Below are 15,501 nucleotides of genomic sequence, written 5' to 3' on the forward strand. Positions count from 1 at the left end.
ATTTTTTTAGAAAGATTAGACTAACAATCACACTAATAAAGGCAATTAAGTGTTATATAAACGTAACAAACACTTCATAAACAGTTTGTTTGGTTGTTTTCCACGTTTTTCTGGAAATTTCCGGGGTTTGCGCCTGCAGCGCTCCCTGGTGTTAGTTTGTGTCGTGACAATCTGTCAGTTGGAGTGTCTTCCTCAAGTTTCTCGAAATATTGAAGAAAAAAGTGTTAAAACCCGTTCAGCGATGTCTCTTTTTGGCTCTTTAATGGGCGATATGGAAGAGGATCCGTTTTTCGGGTGAGTACAGCATGAATTTCTTAAAAAGTTTCCCCTCGAAAGATCCCATAAACAATCCGCCATGCTGGTCCCAAATCTCACTTGTAATTTTCAGGTCCCACATGAATATGATGCGCCAAATGAACACAATGATGAACTCTTTCTTTTCCGATCCTTTCGCTATTGGTGGTGGCTTTGGTGATTTTGATCGCGGCCACCGCAATATCCACAATTCTCTGATGCCTTTTTCCATGCCAATGATGCCAAATTTTAATCGTCTCCTCAGTGGCTCGCTAGACCCGATAGGGGCGCACAGTTACAGTTCTAGCACTGTTGTTAGTATGTCGTCGGGGCCGGACGGGCGCCCGCAAGTGTACAAAGCCACTTCAAGCACCCGCACAGCACCTGGGGGTATTAAAGAGACACAAAGAACTGTGACTGATACCATGTCAGGGACTAAGAAAATGGCCATTGGGCATCATATTGGGGAGCGGGCTCACATTATTGAAAAAGAACAGAATATGCACACTGGCGACAGGGAGGAGAAAGAGGATTTTATTAATTTAGAAGAGGATGAAGCTGAGGATTTTAATAAAGAGTGGGAGACTAAGGCAAGGAGCCGTTCTGAGATTCCGAGAATCAGCTCGGGGGTCACGAGAAATCGCCACTCTTATGGAACACCAGGAGGAATGCTGGCAATCACTGGAGGTCCCAGGTAATTACTTTTTATGGTGTTGGTACTGGCATAATGTGAATACACTATTAAGGGCGATTGAAAAAAAGCGCGTTTGAGTAGGCAATGGATTTTCAATCGCCCACTCGCACTTCTTCCATCTTTGTTTTGATGTTGTGTTAAATGTCATATGCATGTAGTAGACGAAGACAGAGACAGTCGGCCCCTTTGGTGTCCTCCCGTAGAAGTATAAGATCGTCACCTTTGACAATTTCTCAACCGTCTTCAAGGTAATTTTCTTTCATCAACAGTTATCAGACTAACCATCACGACCATCATTTATTGACTTTTTAATTCTATTGATTCATGGGATTGGTATCTCATTACAGGTATTCTCATCAGTATTAGAATGTAAATAGAGATTTCACAAACTCACAAAAGTAAGTCGATTTTGTGAAGTAGTGCTTCCATAAATCATCATTAGTTTTTCGTTGCTTACCATGTTTACAATTTTCAGCTCTTTGGCGTCGGCTAGGACTCCATATAGTCCTCCAGGCCAAGTTCAAGGTCCTCGAAAAAGCAAAAATGTAAAGACAGTGTCAGGATCGCCACCACCGGCTGATTTATAAATTATTAATGTTACCGTCTTAAATAAATTCTAACGCTGTCTCATCTCAAGATTATATTTTTTTAAAAAGCTCGTCATGATTTTCAACAGAATTGTTCCTGATTTTCCAAGACATTACTCTCTCGCATCGCATTATTTATTGTTAATTATTGTATGACATGTAATTGTTGTTGGGTGATTATTGTAAACTGAATTTAAGCTACTTATGTATAAGGTATTTAGATTATGATATTAGTAAAGTTTCACAATTGTATTATACTAGATAAGGTTACTTGTATCTCTAGTTTTAAATAATATTAAGAAATATAATTTGTTTTTACTGTGTTGGTGGTCCTTCCTGAAAAAAAACGACTTTCTATTTCAAATAAATATGTTTATTTATAATTATCACAAGCAAGAATCGTAGCTACACTTCATTTTCCACGCTGTGAGCCCCCGGTGCTGCCTCCCCATAACAGTGCTTCGCTTTGGGGTCTTTATACGAATTTTCATGCTGAACACTTTGAGAATTGGTCCGACACTTTGCTAAACACAGTTCAAAATGATCAGTAACTGAAGCAAACAAGACATTGTTCTGCTCAGTTGCTTTTCCCAAGACAGTCTCCAGCATGTCCTTCTAAAATTGATGTTATTTTATGTTACAAAAGCACAACTTCTCACCTTATCTGGGTGCAAACAACAAGATATGCAATACTCGTAAATAGCACAACAATTATTTATCCTACACGTCTCACAGGAGTACTGTGAACTAGTTTGGGGCTCATCGTCACAGCACCCCGACGGTAAAATCTCGTGGCGCGGGCAAACAAAACCTCTGTCGTCAACAATTAGGACTTTGCCCTGCACAGAGTTGCGGCAAGTTTCAGCATCACTACTTGAGTTATGTTGTTGAAGGGTGCGCCAAATAAAAGGCTGCGTCCGTCGAACAGGAACCACCTCGTCACCGTCTAAGAAGTCGCCCTACAAAAGAATCACAACAGTGCCGCTTAGAACGTAAATAGAGGTGGCCCACCTTGCTCACATAACTCAAAATACAGTAAAGCAGAGAAACGGTGAGAATTAAGCCTAGGATAATGCGGCGCCGTATAAAGCGGAGAAATGCCGTCGACCACATAATTTAGTAACGCTCATTTTATGTTTTTTTGATAAGGGGCGTCGTCACACACGCATTTAGGACACTGTATTGATAGCGGAAAGTGAGGTTATGTCGACTGGGCGGAGGTTTCGTAATCAAAGACAGTGGCCCTGGGGGTCCCTATTATAATCAAATCTTGACGAAAATGGTCGTGCAATTAGGAAAAAGACAATTAAATGGTGGTTTGGATTTTATTCAATGTTTTTTTGTTGTTTTTTAAAGGTTGGCGGCCCTTTACGTCACGCTTACTTAACCTCATTTTTACCTCTGTTTTTACTGAAATTCGAAGAAATTGTTGTTTTGAGAAGTTCCAAAGTAAAGGTTGTTGTTTTTGGATAAGAAACAACCTAAAAAACGCTCATTTCAACGTGTTTTCGCTAATTTGGTGTGTTTTCTTTGGGTTGGTACACTTGTTACCTGTCAGACGCATCTCGGATAACCTCACTTTTTTCAGTTTTTCAAAAAATGGTTTCTCTCTGTCGAAACGCGCTGAAACTTGCGAATTCTGGCTCGAATCGCTTTTACTCCTTTCAAAGTGCCATTTCATTGCATAGCCTCTATCCGAACAGTTCTCTGAAGTTAACAACTCCCACAAAAGTGAGTACTACTTTCGTTCGCTTTCTAGCTTTTGATAGCCCCCAAATGAGGGGCAGGACAAGTTTACAGGTTATATTCCCGTTGACGAGTTGGATATTACGTACAGTCGGAGCTCTGGACCAGGGGGGCAAAATGTTAACAAAGTCAACACCAAAGTAGAAGTGCGATTTAATATCAATTCCGCGAGGTGGATCAGTGAAGAAGTTAAGCCAAAGCTTTTAGAGAAGTACAAAAATAAGATTACCAAGGAGGGTTTTCTGGTTTTTCGCTCAGATGTGACGAGGTCCCAACAGATGAATTTAGCTGACTGTTTAGAAAAAATTAGAGCTTCAGTGCGGAGTTGTTTGGTGGTGGAAGAAGCACCGTCGGAGGAGACCGTGGAGAAACTAAGGAGAAGACTAGAAAAAGCAACAAGAGAGCGCTTGACTCTCAAAAGAAGTAGATCCCAAGTGAAAAGTGACCGCCAGTCGCCCCATATAGATGTATAACAACAATTATTTAACTCAGAGCTTTATTGAACTAATAAGAGCAAAAACAAGAACTTTTTTTTTTCATTGACATCCTCCAAAGATCAAAACCACAACTTACATTAAACCTACTTTGCACTAAAATAATATATTACAAAAATATATTACTTAAGAGTAAAACAATTTAATCTCGATCTCTTCTTTTATCGCTGGAACTCGAATGACGCGAATGTGAGCGGCGCTCCCGACTCCTCGACCTTGATCGGTGTGATCGACTCTTGGTCTCTCGATCACGCTCACTACGTTCAGGGCGCTCAGCTCGATCGGCTCGTTCAGGCCGTTCACCTCGTTCACTTCTTTCGCCTCGCTCGCTTCGCTCGCCGCGTTCACCTCGATCTCTTTCTTTGCGGTCTCGGGATCTGGAGCGGTGTCGTTTCGACCGCCGATCTAATTCACGACCCCCCACGTACTGCTCGCGGTGTCTCTCCCTGTATCTATCGTCTCGGTCATCGCGGTCTCTGTCACGAGTCTTCCGTTTTTCTTCTTTTCTCTTCTCTGCGGTTTTCTGTAAAACAACAATGTAACGGAGTGTATTTCATACTGTTTTAACATACCTCTAGTTCGGTCAACTTCTCCCGAATCTTAATGAAGCCGAGATGCAGTTTCCCTCCAAAGTGATCAGCCAAACGACGATCATTATCGTGAATTCCCAAGTAAGCCGAGCAAACTTCACAAACTCGCAGTTTCTGTTGTTGGTAGCTGCTCGCCGGCATGGAGTTCCGGTACTCTTGCTCAGCTTCGAGTTTACGTTTTCTTAGCTCGTCCACTTCTTCCATCAACTTCATACTTTCATCAACGAAGCCTTCTTCTCCAAGTTGTTCGGCCTTGGCGAGTTTCTGACCGATTTGCTCGGCCAACTCGTGGACGCTGTTGGCTTTAACGGCGACTTCTGCTGAGAGTTCTTCTTGGGTCTCCGCCAGACGCTGCTTGGCGGCTTCAGTGCGGCGGTCGCAGTCGCTGATGAACGCTTGGAGATGTTCCATTGCCTGGAGAAGAAGGATTAGAGGAAAGGAGGAAAGTGGGGGTTTTTACTTACATCCAGATCGTAGAAATAGTCCTTGGTGGCTTGGGCCTTCTCGAAATCGGCCCTAAGGGCCAAATCATGGATTCTCGGGCATTCCCCCAAGTCCATGCGCTGTCAAACAATCGAATTAGAGACAGGTAAATAATAAAATTCCACTTTGGAGGAGTCGTCTGGTTTCAACATTAAACAACAACTATGACAGCTCCAAGTATCATATTCTACACAGTAAACGGGTCAAGTTCGACAATCACAACTCCAAGCGTTTGATGACATTTAATACATAAATAAAGAATTGAGATTGTTGAAAGAGCGCCCCGTGATGACTTGAATAAAATAAATAATAAATAAACTTACAATGATGGCAATTTCCTTATGAAAATTAATTCCTAAAGCGCAGCCCGATAATCCGTTTAAAATCTTTATAAACGCACCAATTTTGATGATTAGATAGGCTAAGATCCAAAGACTGTTATTATACTCACGAAAAGCCGTCGATTGGACTTGAGCAAATTTCAATTTTTATCGTTTTTTAAATACTCACAACTTCCTTAATTGTTTTGTATGTAGTACATGCAGCTGTACTATAACCCCCTTATTACTTACCAAATAAATACAAAAAGTCAATGTTGCCGCGGTAAATAGGCCTCCGCCCCATTTACCGCGGCAACAATCCGCCGCAAGTTACTATCAACATTAAACCTAATAAATTCTTAATTTTATACGTACGTCATAGTACTTACATACAAAACTAACACCTATTTCCTCATCATTATATAGAAAATTGAAGTTTCTGAAAATACAGTGCGAATATTAGTTCACCGAACACATCTATCTTTTAAAAAAATCAAGAAAGTAAGAAGACGCTAAAATTTGCGGAAACTCAACGATTCTAATAACAGGGACTTTGGGGGGCGACTTACCGTAGAAGTAAGGATCTCATGGGGGCAACAACCCAGTAAAAACGACTTGCACACCTTAGGATCGTTAAATTTGACCTGATATTTTGTGGTCTCACCTGAAAAGCACGCAATGAATAATGAGGTCGGAATTTTAAAGGAAAATCGATGACGATGGGCCAGCATCAAAAACACCTACCATTGCGACCAGTCCCCATCAGTTGGTCTAACATTGCCCGCATCTGGTCGTGGGCCGTCATTTTGAAGCAGTTTTACACGTTTTCTGAGAAATACTCACAAATTTCAAGGCGTTTCGAGCAAAATGCTGCACACTTTCACCACGAAAGCAACACGCAAAATGGCGATTTGGATTGCGGGTGCCAACCCGGCAACATAACAAAATCAAAGTCACTAAATCTTTGAGCGGTTAGGCAACCAATTAAACACAGTTGTATAATTTTAAAGACGCGCCAAGTTTAAATTTTGTTTATTCAATGTTACAGTCTTTAGCTAATCAGTGGCTTTTTCTTTCGTGTGTTGGCCGTGTTCAATCCCAAAGTGCACCTCGTCCTTGACTTGGTAAGCCCACGCCATCCTCTTACTCGTGAAATCAATTCCCAACTCCCCATTCCTCCCAATCGTGATAGCTCCCGCTGTATTCTTCAGTTTCTTCGTCATTGCTTTCAGAGCTTTAGTTGTGGCCACCCCCGCACTGCTCCCATTCCTCATTTCGTAGATTATCGTGTGAGCTAAACAAAACCTCGCGATGCTTTCTCCATGTCCTGTGGTAGACACCGCCCCCACCTCATCATCCGCGTATGTGCCACTCCCAATCATAGAAGTATCGCTACTTCTCCCCACCATTTTACCGTTAATCCCGCCTGTAGAAGTAGCCGCAGCCAATCGTCCTTTTGCGTCGATGGCCACCGCCCCTACAGTCCCCACCTCCCCGATTTCAGTTCGGTTATCTCCGTGTTGTTTGAAGTTTTCGAGGGCTTCAGTTGCGTATTTCGATACAAGACTTCCTGGAGGAAGTGAGGGGACTCCTTGGTCTTGGGCGAAGCGATTGGCACCGGGACCAGCTAGGAGTAAATGGGGGGTTTTCTCCATGACGAGGCGGGCAAGGGAGATGGGGTGGGCGATGTCCTTGACGATTGTAACCGCCCCGGAGCTTAGATTGGAGCCGATCATGATGGAGGCGTCCATTTCGACCTCGCCGTCTAAATTTAGGACGGAGCCGTAACCTGGGAGATGGAGGGTAAATCAAAGACTTAAGAAAGTTAGTGGTGATACCTGCGTTGAAGGCTTCGTCGTCTTCCATAGATTTGACGGCAGCTTCGACGGCGTCCACGACGCTGCCTCCAGATTTGAGGATCTTGTAGCCCAAAGACGCCGCTTTTTTTACTCCGGTGATTTTGAGGGGGACTCGGGAGTCGGGAATGTCTCCGGCTCCTCCGTGAACGAGCACGATGGGCTCCATTTTACACCTACAACGACTTGAGGCTATTTTATCACTGATTAGTAAAAATAAGATAAGACAGACCTAGTTTGTGTAAATACTGACAGAACTAAAATTAGACGTAAATATTCCATCGCGTTAAAAGGACTGGAGCTGTGTAAATACCACAAGACTTTTAATCCTCAAGAAACTGGTTTCGATTAACTGTTTCCGCGTGTTACAACAGAATAAATAACCGCAACAGTTTTAATTACGTTTATTTTAATTCAAACTTTTATTCTTTCACTGAAGTGGTCGTAATCGTCGACACCGTAGTGGAGGTCGTCTCGAAGCTGATAAGCCCACGCCATCTTATCCGTCGTGAAGCTAATCCCGATTTGACCAGTCTTCGACAACGTAATTGCTCCTAAAAAAAGCACGATTTATAGGTCCTGAACGGGGTGCCCCACCTGTGGGTTTCCGGAAACGTTCGGTAATCTGTTTGACCACGTTTCTTGTGGCAACCCCAGCTTCAAATCCTCTTTTCATCGCGCTGATGATCTCACTTGCCATAACATAGCGCGCGATAGCTTCTCCATGACCTAGAAAAATGACGTAAGGCAGGAGCGTTACAAAAAGGCACAGCTGAAACCGGTGACCACCGCCGCCCCCGCTTTATCATCCGCGTATGCCCCCGCCCCGATGAGCGCCGTTGCGCTCATTCGCCCAGGAAGCATGCCTAGTCCGCCCCCGCTAGACGCCGCCGCCGCAAAATGCCCGTTTCCATCCATCGCGATGGCACCAACGCCACCAGTGCCCACCGTCATATGTAAACCTTTCTTTTTGTTGTAAAAATTGTAGTCTTTTTTTGATTGAAGACTGACTAAGCTAGAGGCGGAGACTAGAGGAATCCCGTGGCTTTCAGCAAAGCGTTTAGCACCGTTTCCTTGAAGGAGGAAGTGAGGAGACTTCTCCATAACAAGGCGGGCCACACTTATGGGGTGACGCACGTTTTTAAGAGTGCTGACACCCCCAGAGGACAGGTTAGAGCCGATCATGATACAAGCGCTCATTTCCACCTCCCCGTTGCGGTTGAGGACGGAACCGTAACCTAGAGGGACAAGAATGGAGTTGTGGAGGGTGTCGAGGGTATAAGCACCAGTGTTGAAGAAGGGATCGTCTTCCATCATTTTGATGGTGGTTTCCAAAGCATCGATGATGCTACCTTCACCCGTTCTTAGGATCCTGTATCCCTCTATGGTCGCGTTTCTTATCCCTGATAACCGTTGATTGACCCGATTTGGATCGATCGAGTTAACGTTACTACCACCATGGACCAACAGCACGGGGCTTCTATTACCCCTTCAAAGAACACGATAAAGTTGAGATTGATACCTCTAAACCACCTCACCTCACAAGAGTTAACACGAGGCTTAGAAAGAAGTACTTCATAATTTTGACTGACTGACAATTCCTAGTTTGACAGTTGTACCTTTTTGAAGTTTACCTGTAACTACGACAGCCCCGACCTCATCAGCGGCATACAACCCAGCTCCAATAATCGAAGCGTCGCTCACTCTCCCTGGAATTTTCCCAATGCTCCCTCCTGAAGACGTCGCCACGGCTAGATGTCCCTTTTCGTCTAAAGCCACCACCCCGGCGCCACCAGAAGTTACCTCCTTCGTCGACTTGAGTGCTTGGAACATTTCCAGGTCTTGTTTTGCATGTGGCGCTGTGATAACTTTAGGGTTTAGAAGCGGTATTCCCTGTTGTTTCGCGAAACGATGCGCTCCTTCGCCGGTTAACGCAAAGTGTGGAGACCTCTCCATCACCAAACGAGCTAAACTAAACCAGATTTGCAGTTGGTAGACTAAGAAAAAACTACCTGACTGGATGGGCGATGTATTTAACGCCGCTCACACAGCCGGACGATAAGTTGGACCCCAACATGATACCGGCGTCCATCTCGAGCTCACCTTCTGAGTTGAGAGTCGCGCCATAGCCTAGAAAAGATATGAAAGTATGGGGGGTTCGTAGAAAGGGTTCTTTACCTGCGTTGATGTTCTCATCGTCTTCTAGAATTAGCATAGCTACCTCCACAGCGTCGGCGACTTTTCCGCCCTTTTTCAGGACGTCGTAGCCTGCCCTAGCGGCGTTCTTTACGCCTTCAGCTCTTTGGCTGATTCTTGAAATGTTGACGTTGTCGACTCCGCCATGGACCAAAACGATGGGGTTTATAAAACCACTTTTTGAAATTTAATAGAATTGTGTTTTTAGACAGAAAAACTCACAAGATTGGGTTTGTAAGAACAGCCAGGACAAGGAATGGGGCGAGGAACTTCATAATTTTGCAACGCTTTCAAAAATTCAAATTTGGGTGCACTGTTTTACCGACAGGGACGTAACATTTTTTTAATAAAAACGCTATTTAACACATTTATTTGTCAATTATTTTGTAATGCTCGTAATTTTCATTGTAATTGTAATCCAGAAAAAGATATTTTTAATTTTTTGCATAAAAAACGGGTTTTTGGGTTTTCAAATTTGACAGATGGGATCCCTGAATTACCGGCGCTGGAAATGTCAATTTTAGCGTAAAAATGTACCTAGCCGATGAAAATAGCGCAAAGCCGTAAAAACGGTGATAAAACCACTGATTTTCTAGATCTGGGTTAAACTCGGGTGAAGATGAACGAGAAGAAACGGGACGATCGTTCTGACCATGGTAAACTCGGTTTTTCAAACTTAACCTCTAACGTGATTTTCTTTGCTTCATATTAGTCTCAACGTTTTAATTTAAATCTTTAAATTTGTCAGTGTTTATTAGGCAAGGAATCAGCTCGAGACAGATCCAGGTCCCCGCAAAGAAAGGATGATAAGAGGCCCGAAAACGTTTCACTCGAAGCCAGAAAGAGACTCAAGAATATAGGAATTCAAATGAAGCTCAGCTCGCAGAAACAGATTTCAAAGCCGAAGTTGACGATAGCGTCGGCGTTTAATCAAGACAGTGATGAAGAACCCGAGGAAATGCCTCCTGAGGCTCGAATGAGAATGAGGAACATTGGGAGGTTTGTGGGAAAACTCTCAAGAATTAATCTCAATTGTGGTGATTTTAGGGACACTCCCACATCATCTGGACCAAATTCCTTCGGAAAAACCAAACAGGGATTCTCAGATCCGAAAAAAGTCTTTGACAAGACCGCCAAAGACCCAATTGACTAAAATCTGCAGTTACCTGAAATTTCTGTTTGCAATAACTTATTGTAGGCTAATAACAAATAAAAATCCTCTTCAGCAGAAACTTGAGTTTATTACAAATTACATTCACTTTCTCTGCTGTTGTTGCGCACGATTATTATCACGCCCTGGGAAGTTCCGTTGTGGGGGCACTCTGATCCTGCGATCCTTCTTGCTCCTGTTACGGACAACTTTGCTGTGAATAGCGCAAGAGACACAGTAGTGCAGCTTCGCGTACAACTTGGGGAGCACGTACTCTACAAACTTCACATTAGCTAAAAATAATTAAACTTCGTTGATAAACTCACGGGGGTACACTGAAGCTTCAGTGATGTCCCTCACAGCGGCCGCTTCAACAATGTTACGAATCACGAATTTCTTGATTGCCTTGTCTTTGGGCACACATCTGGCGCAGTTGGTGCAACGGACGGGCTTGACGTGACCGCGTCCGTGCTTGGAACGTCCTCCATTGCGGCGTTTACAAGTCTAAAACAGAACCATGAGGTTAAAGTTGAGGTTATGTTGAGATGTCATATTGAGGCGCATAAATGGGGGCATTTTTATGATTTCTGGGGATAAAAGATTCAATTGAGGGGCATTAATGGGGTTTGTGGTGTAAAATTTGGGTTGTTTACGAGAAGAACGAGCAAACTTACCATTTTGTACCGTTGTCCACGGGCGAACGGATGTAGAAGAGAGTTATAGGGATTTTTGGGTTGTCACTAACAAGGCGCTTCCGGGCAAAAACGCGCAAAGTTTAAACTAGTTTAATCCAGTTGAAAGATTTATTGTCAATTGAAAAGTTAAATTTTATACAAGTCTTAACAAATAAAAGGAACTATTAGCCACATTTCGATGTGTAGATTCAGGAGGCCAAATCATTAGTGTGTGGGGTTTTATGATCTGAAAACTTATTAGGCTTGAAATCCAACTTTAGAGTACAGAATCTTGTTCCTGATGTCCAAAGTAATAAAAAAAAATGTTGTCCAGAGTTTTTAGGCTTTGATTAAATTTCAAAAGTACATAACCTCTTTGATTTTTTTCGAGCAAACACATTAAAGACATCAGATCAACACGAAACTATCAAAACAGCTTCTCTTGGCTCTCCTGAACCCATTTCTGGTCTTAGTTCCTCGATAGCTGTGAGATTTTCCGAGAAAATTCAAATTAAAAATGTCGAACAAATGGGAACTGTCAAAATAACCAAGTTAAGACATACGTTAAGATACCTGTCCTATGTTTAGACACAATAATTTTAAATAATTAATAGAATCGTAACCAAGTCGTGAATGTTGAATCAGAGTTGAAATTCTTTCTCCTGAGGTCCAAATTGACAAAAAAAGTAGTTTTTGTTTTTATTTTCGCCGAAAAAATGGAAGTTGAATAAAAGTTTTAAAAATTTATTAAAAATTAACAGAGGGTCGGATCAAAAAAACGCCACCAGATTCTTGTTTCTGAGGTCCGAATTGATGGAAAAAGTTGGTTTTAAAAAGATTTTATTTTTTGTCAAAATCGCCAAAAATCCATGGATTAACCCCTTTGGACTTTTTTTGGCGAAAAACACGAAAGTTTTTAGATTGACACGAAACTTTGCACAGGGCATAATTTGACATTTTTACATCCATTTCTGGTCTCCGTTTCTCGCTATCTGTGAGATTTTTTGAGAAAATGCAAATTAAAAATTTTTAAAATTCAATTTCCCGCGTCGAGCAATATGTCAACGCAGCATAGAAGCTAGGACATGCGTCAACAAATCTGTCCTATATTTAGTCATCTTTAGTATTATATAAAATAATAATTCAACTGTAAATCTTAAATCAGAGTTCAGATTTGTTTTTCTGAGGTCAAAACTAACAAGTTGAGTAGTTTATTGTATTTATTTACACCGAAACACGAGGTTTAAAAATGACAGCACAACATGTGTATATTTGGTTGCCTACCCACAAAGCAAATTTTATTATTAAATAAAATCATCATTAGGTTTTAAATCCAACTTTAGAGTACAGAATCTTGTTCCTGATGTCCAAATTAATAAAAAAAAATGTTTTTGAAAGTTTTTAGGCTTTGATTAGATTTCAAAATTTATGTACATAACCTCTTTGATTTTTTTCGAGCAAACGCATTAAAGACTGCAGATCAACACGAAACTGTCCACACAGCTTCGCTTGGCTCCCTTGAACCCATTTTTGGTCTCAGTTCCTCGCTACCTGTAAGATTTTTCGAGAAAATCCCAATTGAAATTCGTACAAGAAATGTGCGTGCTGCTAATCTAAGACATACGGCGAAGACCCAACTTCAGACCTAATGTTTAAACAAATATGAATTAAGCAACAACCGACGCGTGAATCTCAAATCAGAGTTCAGATTCGTTTTTCTGAGGTTCAAATTAATAAGTAGAGTATTTTTCTGCTTTTATTTGGACCGAAAATCGTAATGTCGAATAAAAGTTTTAAAAATTAATTGAGAATAAACCGAGCGTCGGATCGAAAAAGCGACGCCAGATTGTTGCTCCTGAGGTCCAAATTGATAGAAAAAATTGGTTTTAAAAAGATTTTATTTTTTGTCCAACTCGCCAAAAATCCATGAATTAACCCCTTTGGACTTTTTTTGGCGAAAAACACGAAAGTTTTTAGATCGACACGAAACTTTGCACAGGGCATAATTTGACATTTTTACATCCATTTCTGGTCTCCGTTCCTCGCTATCTGTGAGATTTTTTGAGAAAATGCAAATTAAAAATTTTTAAAATTTAATTTCCCGCGTCGAGCAATATGTCAACGCAGCATAGAAGCTAGGACATGCGTCAACAGATCTGTCCTATATTTAGTCATCTTTAGTATTATATAAAATAATAATTCAACTGTAAATCTTAAATCAGAGTTCAGATTTGTTTTTCTGAGGTCAAAACTAACAAGTAGAGTAGTTTATTGTATTTATTTACACCGAAATACGAGGTTTAAAAATGACAGCACAACATGTGTATATTTGGTTGCCTACCCACAAAGCAAATTTTATTATTAAATAAAATCATCATTAGGTTTTAAATCCAACTTTAGAGTACAGAATCTTGTTCCTGATGTCCAAATTAATAAAAAAAAATGTTTTTGAAAGTTTTTAGGCTTTGATTAGACTTCAAAATTTATGTACATAACCTCTTTGATTTTTTTCGAGCAAACAGATTAAAGACCTCAGATCAACACAAAACTGTCCACACAGCTTCGCTTGGCTCTCCTGAATCCATTTCTGGTCTCAGTTCCTCGCTACCTGTAAGATTTTTCGAGAAAATCCCAATTGAATTTTGTACAAGAAATGTGCGTGCTGCTAATCTAAGACATACGGCGAAGACCCAACTTCAGACCTAATGTTTAAACAAATATTAATTAAGCAACAACCGACGCGTGAATCTCAAATCAGAGTTCAGATTCGTTTTTCTGAGGTTCAAATTAATAAGTAGAGTATTTTTCTGCTTTTATTTGGACCGAAAATCGTAATGTCGAATAAAAGTTTTAAAAATTAATTGAGACTAAACCGAGCGTCGGATCGAAAAAGCGACGCCAGATTGTTGCTCCTGAGGTCCAAATTGATAGAAAAAATTGGTTTTAAAAAGATTTTATTTTTTGTCCAAATCGCCAAAAATCCATGGATTAACCCCTTTGGACTTTTTTTGGCGAAAAACACGAAAGTTTTCAGATCGACACGAAACTTTGCACAAAGCATTATTTGATATTTCTGCATTCATTTCTGGTCTCAGTTTCTCGCTAGCTGTGAGATTTTTTGAGAAAATGCGAATTAAAAATGTCGAAATTTGATTTCCCGGCGTGGAACAAAATTTCAACCAGTGCACCAAGCTAGGACACACGGCGCCAATCACGCGCGACCTAACTTCAGACCTAATGTTCAAAAAAATACTAATTTAATAACAACCACCGCCTGAATCTTAAATCAGAGTTCAGATTCTTTCTCTTGAGGTCTAAATTGATGTTGAAGGTATTTTTTTGCTTCGCAGTGAGAGGTCCCAAACTGCCCCAAATCGCCCCCTTGCACGATAAACCAGCTCAAAGACAACCTCCGCCACGTAACTCAAGCAACTGAACGCCAAGTCGATGCAGCAGTCGAACAGATCGACAATGCACCGCATCGATGAACTGAAGCAGAAGGAGGCCCAATGCAATGACAGGAGTTTTTTACTGCCAATTAATACAATGAACTGCTTGGATTCTTAATTTGCACCTCTGAAAAACAAATACATTGGTTATTACTTTATTTATTAATATTATATAATTTTTTGCCAAAAGGGGTGTTAGATCATGGATTTTAAAATCTTGTTAAAACCGACTTTATACCCCAAAAATCCCTGCGTAGACTGTAGACCAAGGGCTGGTTTAAGACGCCAAAGAAAGCAATAAAGAAATGAAGCTAAATGTCACTAGAAAACGAAAAAACCGCACCGGTTCCACTCCGGAACTCATAATTTCTTTTTTAATATTCTTCACAACTGACCCATAAACCAAAGATATCGGTACAAGCTTTCAGTCCACGCCAAATCGAAAAACGCTCACGCTTGATCGGCTAAATTTCAAATCTCAACGAAACGCTCGAATTGTCCACAGTTTTTGCGGCTACGGTGAAAGTCCCATTTATTCATATAAATAGAAATTTCACAACGCATTGTCATTCGAAACAAATCCAAAGATGAAACTGGTAAGTCTTAATTTCGTCAGTTGTGCGTCTCTAGTTTCGTGTAGTTGGCAGGTTTGTTGTTGCTTTTGACCATCGTCGTGGTGTACGCCACTGCTCATCCCACCGAGAACCAAGTTCCTTTACCAGCGGAGAGTGTCTTGAGGGCGCAGAGACAAGCTGGAGGGCATCATCACGATGCTGTGGACTTTGGGGCGCATAAAGGGGAGCACGGGTCGTTTGGATGGTACGCGGACTTCCCGGTGCACCATGGAGGACACTAAATTGACGATTTCTTTTTTTTCCTTTCCGACTCTGCTTTTTCTAACTCTTTGTATTTATTTTCGCAACTGTTATCTTAACACTTTTCTTACTCTCGAAAAATAAAAGACTTGT

General features: G+C 41.3%; 10 protein-coding genes across 17 annotated transcripts; 4 read left to right on the forward strand and 6 right to left on the reverse strand.

The window, feature by feature from the left end:
• Positions 1-120: 120 nt before the first annotated feature.
• Mlf (myeloid leukemia factor) lies at positions 121-1,898 on the forward strand. Of its 4 annotated transcripts, XM_088041885.1 has the most exons (5): positions 121-294; positions 389-988; positions 1,147-1,236; positions 1,336-1,386; positions 1,464-1,624. In XM_088041885.1, the coding sequence occupies exons 1-4, from the start codon at positions 242-244 to the stop codon at positions 1,352-1,354; spliced, it is 762 nt and encodes a 253-aa protein (XP_087898011.1). In that variant the 5' UTR covers positions 121-241; the 3' UTR covers positions 1,355-1,386; positions 1,464-1,624. The 4 variants fall into 4 exon arrangements, with proteins under 4 accessions (XP_087898011.1, XP_087898008.1, XP_087898009.1 ...); XM_088041882.1 differs by lacking the exon at positions 1,336-1,386 and having other exon boundaries at positions 1,464-1,898; XM_088041883.1 differs by lacking the exon at positions 1,336-1,386 and having other exon boundaries at positions 1,150-1,236; positions 1,464-1,898.
• Positions 1,899-1,930: 32 nt separating this feature from the next.
• Positions 1,931-3,064, reverse strand: LOC148172040 (SREBP regulating gene protein). The gene is made up of 3 exons (XM_088041888.1): positions 2,587-3,064; positions 2,235-2,534; positions 1,931-2,190 (listed from the first exon to the last, which is right to left on the reverse strand). The coding sequence occupies exons 1-3, from the start codon at positions 2,686-2,688 to the stop codon at positions 1,981-1,983; spliced, it is 612 nt and encodes a 203-aa protein (XP_087898014.1). The 5' UTR covers positions 2,689-3,064; the 3' UTR covers positions 1,931-1,980.
• LOC148172041 (large ribosomal subunit protein mL62) lies at positions 3,019-3,847 on the forward strand. 2 transcript variants are annotated; one of them, XM_088041890.1, is made up of 3 exons: positions 3,019-3,109; positions 3,164-3,306; positions 3,345-3,847. In XM_088041890.1, the coding sequence occupies exons 2-3, from the start codon at positions 3,175-3,177 to the stop codon at positions 3,792-3,794; spliced, it is 582 nt and encodes a 193-aa protein (XP_087898016.1). In that variant the 5' UTR covers positions 3,019-3,109; positions 3,164-3,174; the 3' UTR covers positions 3,795-3,847. The 2 variants fall into 2 exon arrangements, with proteins under 2 accessions (XP_087898016.1, XP_087898015.1); XM_088041889.1 differs by having other exon boundaries at positions 3,094-3,306.
• On the reverse strand, positions 3,801-6,146 carry LOC148172042 (putative RNA-binding protein Alsin2). Of its 2 annotated transcripts, none has more exons than XM_088041879.1 (5): positions 5,953-6,146; positions 5,778-5,872; positions 4,870-4,968; positions 4,388-4,819; positions 3,801-4,338 (listed from the first exon to the last, which is right to left on the reverse strand). In XM_088041879.1, exons 1-5 carry the CDS (start codon positions 6,011-6,013, stop codon positions 3,958-3,960), a joined length of 1,068 nt encoding a protein of 355 aa, XP_087898005.1. In that variant the 5' UTR covers positions 6,014-6,146; the 3' UTR covers positions 3,801-3,957. The 2 variants fall into 2 exon arrangements, with proteins under 2 accessions (XP_087898005.1, XP_087898006.1); XM_088041880.1 differs by lacking the exon at positions 5,953-6,146 and adding an exon at positions 5,598-5,647 and having other exon boundaries at positions 5,778-5,796.
• A 78-nt stretch (positions 6,147-6,224) lies between these two features.
• LOC148172043 (isoaspartyl peptidase/L-asparaginase-like) lies at positions 6,225-7,434 on the reverse strand. The gene is made up of 3 exons (XM_088041881.1): positions 7,297-7,434; positions 7,047-7,240; positions 6,225-6,997 (listed from the first exon to the last, which is right to left on the reverse strand). The coding sequence occupies exons 1-3, from the start codon at positions 7,344-7,346 to the stop codon at positions 6,264-6,266; spliced, it is 978 nt and encodes a 325-aa protein (XP_087898007.1). The 5' UTR covers positions 7,347-7,434; the 3' UTR covers positions 6,225-6,263.
• A 20-nt stretch (positions 7,435-7,454) lies between these two features.
• On the reverse strand, positions 7,455-8,674 carry LOC148172044 (isoaspartyl peptidase/L-asparaginase-like). Its single transcript, XM_088041892.1, has 4 exons — positions 8,603-8,674; positions 7,844-8,553; positions 7,662-7,793; positions 7,455-7,618 (listed from the first exon to the last, which is right to left on the reverse strand). The coding sequence occupies exons 1-4, from the start codon at positions 8,641-8,643 to the stop codon at positions 7,479-7,481; spliced, it is 1,023 nt and encodes a 340-aa protein (XP_087898018.1). The 5' UTR covers positions 8,644-8,674; the 3' UTR covers positions 7,455-7,478.
• Positions 8,640-9,569, reverse strand: LOC148172045 (isoaspartyl peptidase/L-asparaginase-like). Its single transcript, XM_088041887.1, has 4 exons — positions 9,483-9,569; positions 9,243-9,436; positions 9,077-9,194; positions 8,640-9,036 (listed from the first exon to the last, which is right to left on the reverse strand). Exons 1-4 carry the CDS (start codon positions 9,533-9,535, stop codon positions 8,640-8,642), a joined length of 762 nt encoding a protein of 253 aa, XP_087898013.1. The 5' UTR covers positions 9,536-9,569.
• A 175-nt stretch (positions 9,570-9,744) lies between these two features.
• On the forward strand, positions 9,745-10,492 carry LOC148172046 (PEST proteolytic signal-containing nuclear protein-like). Of its 3 annotated transcripts, none has more exons than XM_088040786.1 (3): positions 9,745-9,916; positions 10,009-10,259; positions 10,308-10,492. In XM_088040786.1, exons 1-3 carry the CDS (start codon positions 9,914-9,916, stop codon positions 10,411-10,413), a joined length of 360 nt encoding a protein of 119 aa, XP_087896912.1. In that variant the 5' UTR covers positions 9,745-9,913; the 3' UTR covers positions 10,414-10,492. The 3 variants fall into 3 exon arrangements, with proteins under 3 accessions (XP_087896912.1, XP_087896911.1, XP_087896910.1); XM_088040785.1 differs by having other exon boundaries at positions 10,019-10,259; XM_088040784.1 differs by having other exon boundaries at positions 10,019-10,492.
• RpS26 (ribosomal protein S26) lies at positions 10,482-11,194 on the reverse strand. Its single transcript, XM_088040787.1, has 3 exons — positions 11,085-11,194; positions 10,737-10,914; positions 10,482-10,685 (listed from the first exon to the last, which is right to left on the reverse strand). The coding sequence occupies exons 1-3, from the start codon at positions 11,085-11,087 to the stop codon at positions 10,516-10,518; spliced, it is 351 nt and encodes a 116-aa protein (XP_087896913.1). The 5' UTR covers positions 11,088-11,194; the 3' UTR covers positions 10,482-10,515.
• A 3,913-nt stretch (positions 11,195-15,107) lies between these two features.
• LOC148172048 (uncharacterized) lies at positions 15,108-15,431 on the forward strand. Its single transcript, XM_088042474.1, has 2 exons — positions 15,108-15,129; positions 15,174-15,431. The coding sequence occupies exons 1-2, from the start codon at positions 15,121-15,123 to the stop codon at positions 15,387-15,389; spliced, it is 225 nt and encodes a 74-aa protein (XP_087898600.1). The 5' UTR covers positions 15,108-15,120; the 3' UTR covers positions 15,390-15,431.
• The last annotated feature ends 70 nt before the right edge of the window (positions 15,432-15,501 follow it).

Source organism: Gnatocerus cornutus, chromosome 7 (genome assembly GCF_029298725.1).
Source record: "Gnatocerus cornutus isolate USDA-ARS CGAHR chromosome 7, icGnaCorn1.1, whole genome shotgun sequence".
NCBI classification, from domain to species: domain Eukaryota; kingdom Metazoa; phylum Arthropoda; class Insecta; order Coleoptera; family Tenebrionidae; genus Gnatocerus; species Gnatocerus cornutus.

Coding starts and splice junctions, on each gene's coding strand:
- Mlf (XM_088041882.1), top strand. CDS start 242: ATGTCTCTTTTTGGCTCTTTAATGGGCGATATGGAAGAGGATCCGTTT. Junction 295..388: donor GAAGAGGATCCGTTTTTCGG/GTGAGTACAGCA, acceptor TGTAATTTTCAG/GTCCCACATGAATATGATGC. Junction 989..1,146: donor GCAATCACTGGAGGTCCCAG/GTAATTACTTTT, acceptor ATATGCATGTAG/TAGACGAAGACAGAGACAGT.
- LOC148172040 (XM_088041888.1), bottom strand. CDS start 2,688: ATGTGGTCGACGGCATTTCTCCGCTTTATACGGCGCCGCATTATCCTA. Junction 2,535..2,586: donor TTTTGAGTTATGTGAGCAAG/GTGGGCCACCTC, acceptor ATTCTTTTGTAG/GGCGACTTCTTAGACGGTGA. Junction 2,191..2,234: donor GTTGTTTGCACCCAGATAAG/GTGAGAAGTTGT, acceptor CATCAATTTTAG/AAGGACATGCTGGAGACTGT.
- LOC148172041 (XM_088041890.1), top strand. CDS start 3,175: ATGGTTTCTCTCTGTCGAAACGCGCTGAAACTTGCGAATTCTGGCTCG. Junction 3,307..3,344: donor AGTTAACAACTCCCACAAAA/GTGAGTACTACT, acceptor AGCTTTTGATAG/CCCCCAAATGAGGGGCAGGA.
- LOC148172042 (XM_088041879.1), bottom strand. CDS start 6,013: ATGACGGCCCACGACCAGATGCGGGCAATGTTAGACCAACTGATGGGG. Junction 5,873..5,952: donor GATGGGGACTGGTCGCAATG/GTAGGTGTTTTT, acceptor CGTGCTTTTCAG/GTGAGACCACAAAATATCAG. Junction 4,820..4,869: donor ACTATTTCTACGATCTGGAT/GTAAGTAAAAAC, acceptor CTTCTTCTCCAG/GCAATGGAACATCTCCAAGC.
- LOC148172043 (XM_088041881.1), bottom strand. CDS start 7,346: ATGGAATATTTACGTCTAATTTTAGTTCTGTCAGTATTTACACAAACT. Junction 7,241..7,296: donor TCAGTATTTACACAAACTAG/GTCTGTCTTATC, acceptor AAGTCGTTGTAG/GTGTAAAATGGAGCCCATCG. Junction 6,998..7,046: donor CGACGAAGCCTTCAACGCAG/GTATCACCACTA, acceptor TCCATCTCCCAG/GTTACGGCTCCGTCCTAAAT.
- LOC148172044 (XM_088041892.1), bottom strand. CDS start 8,643: ATGAAGTACTTCTTTCTAAGCCTCGTGTTAACTCTTGTGAG. Junction 7,794..7,843: donor GGGGGCGGCGGTGGTCACCG/GTTTCAGCTGTG, acceptor TCATTTTTCTAG/GTCATGGAGAAGCTATCGCG. Junction 7,619..7,661: donor ACGTTTCCGGAAACCCACAG/GTGGGGCACCCC, acceptor TGCTTTTTTTAG/GAGCAATTACGTTGTCGAAG.
- LOC148172045 (XM_088041887.1), bottom strand. CDS start 9,535: ATGAAGTTCCTCGCCCCATTCCTTGTCCTGGCTGTTCTTACAAACCCA. Junction 9,195..9,242: donor CGATGAGAACATCAACGCAG/GTAAAGAACCCT, acceptor TATCTTTTCTAG/GCTATGGCGCGACTCTCAAC. Junction 9,037..9,076: donor TACATCGCCCATCCAGTCAG/GTAGTTTTTTCT, acceptor AATCTGGTTTAG/TTTAGCTCGTTTGGTGATGG.
- LOC148172046 (XM_088040784.1), top strand. CDS start 9,880: ATGAACGAGAAGAAACGGGACGATCGTTCTGACCATG. Junction 9,917..10,018: donor GGACGATCGTTCTGACCATG/GTAAACTCGGTT, acceptor AGTGTTTATTAG/GCAAGGAATCAGCTCGAGAC.
- RpS26 (XM_088040787.1), bottom strand. Junction 10,686..10,736: donor TGAAGCTTCAGTGTACCCCC/GTGAGTTTATCA, acceptor TGAAGTTTGTAG/AGTACGTGCTCCCCAAGTTG.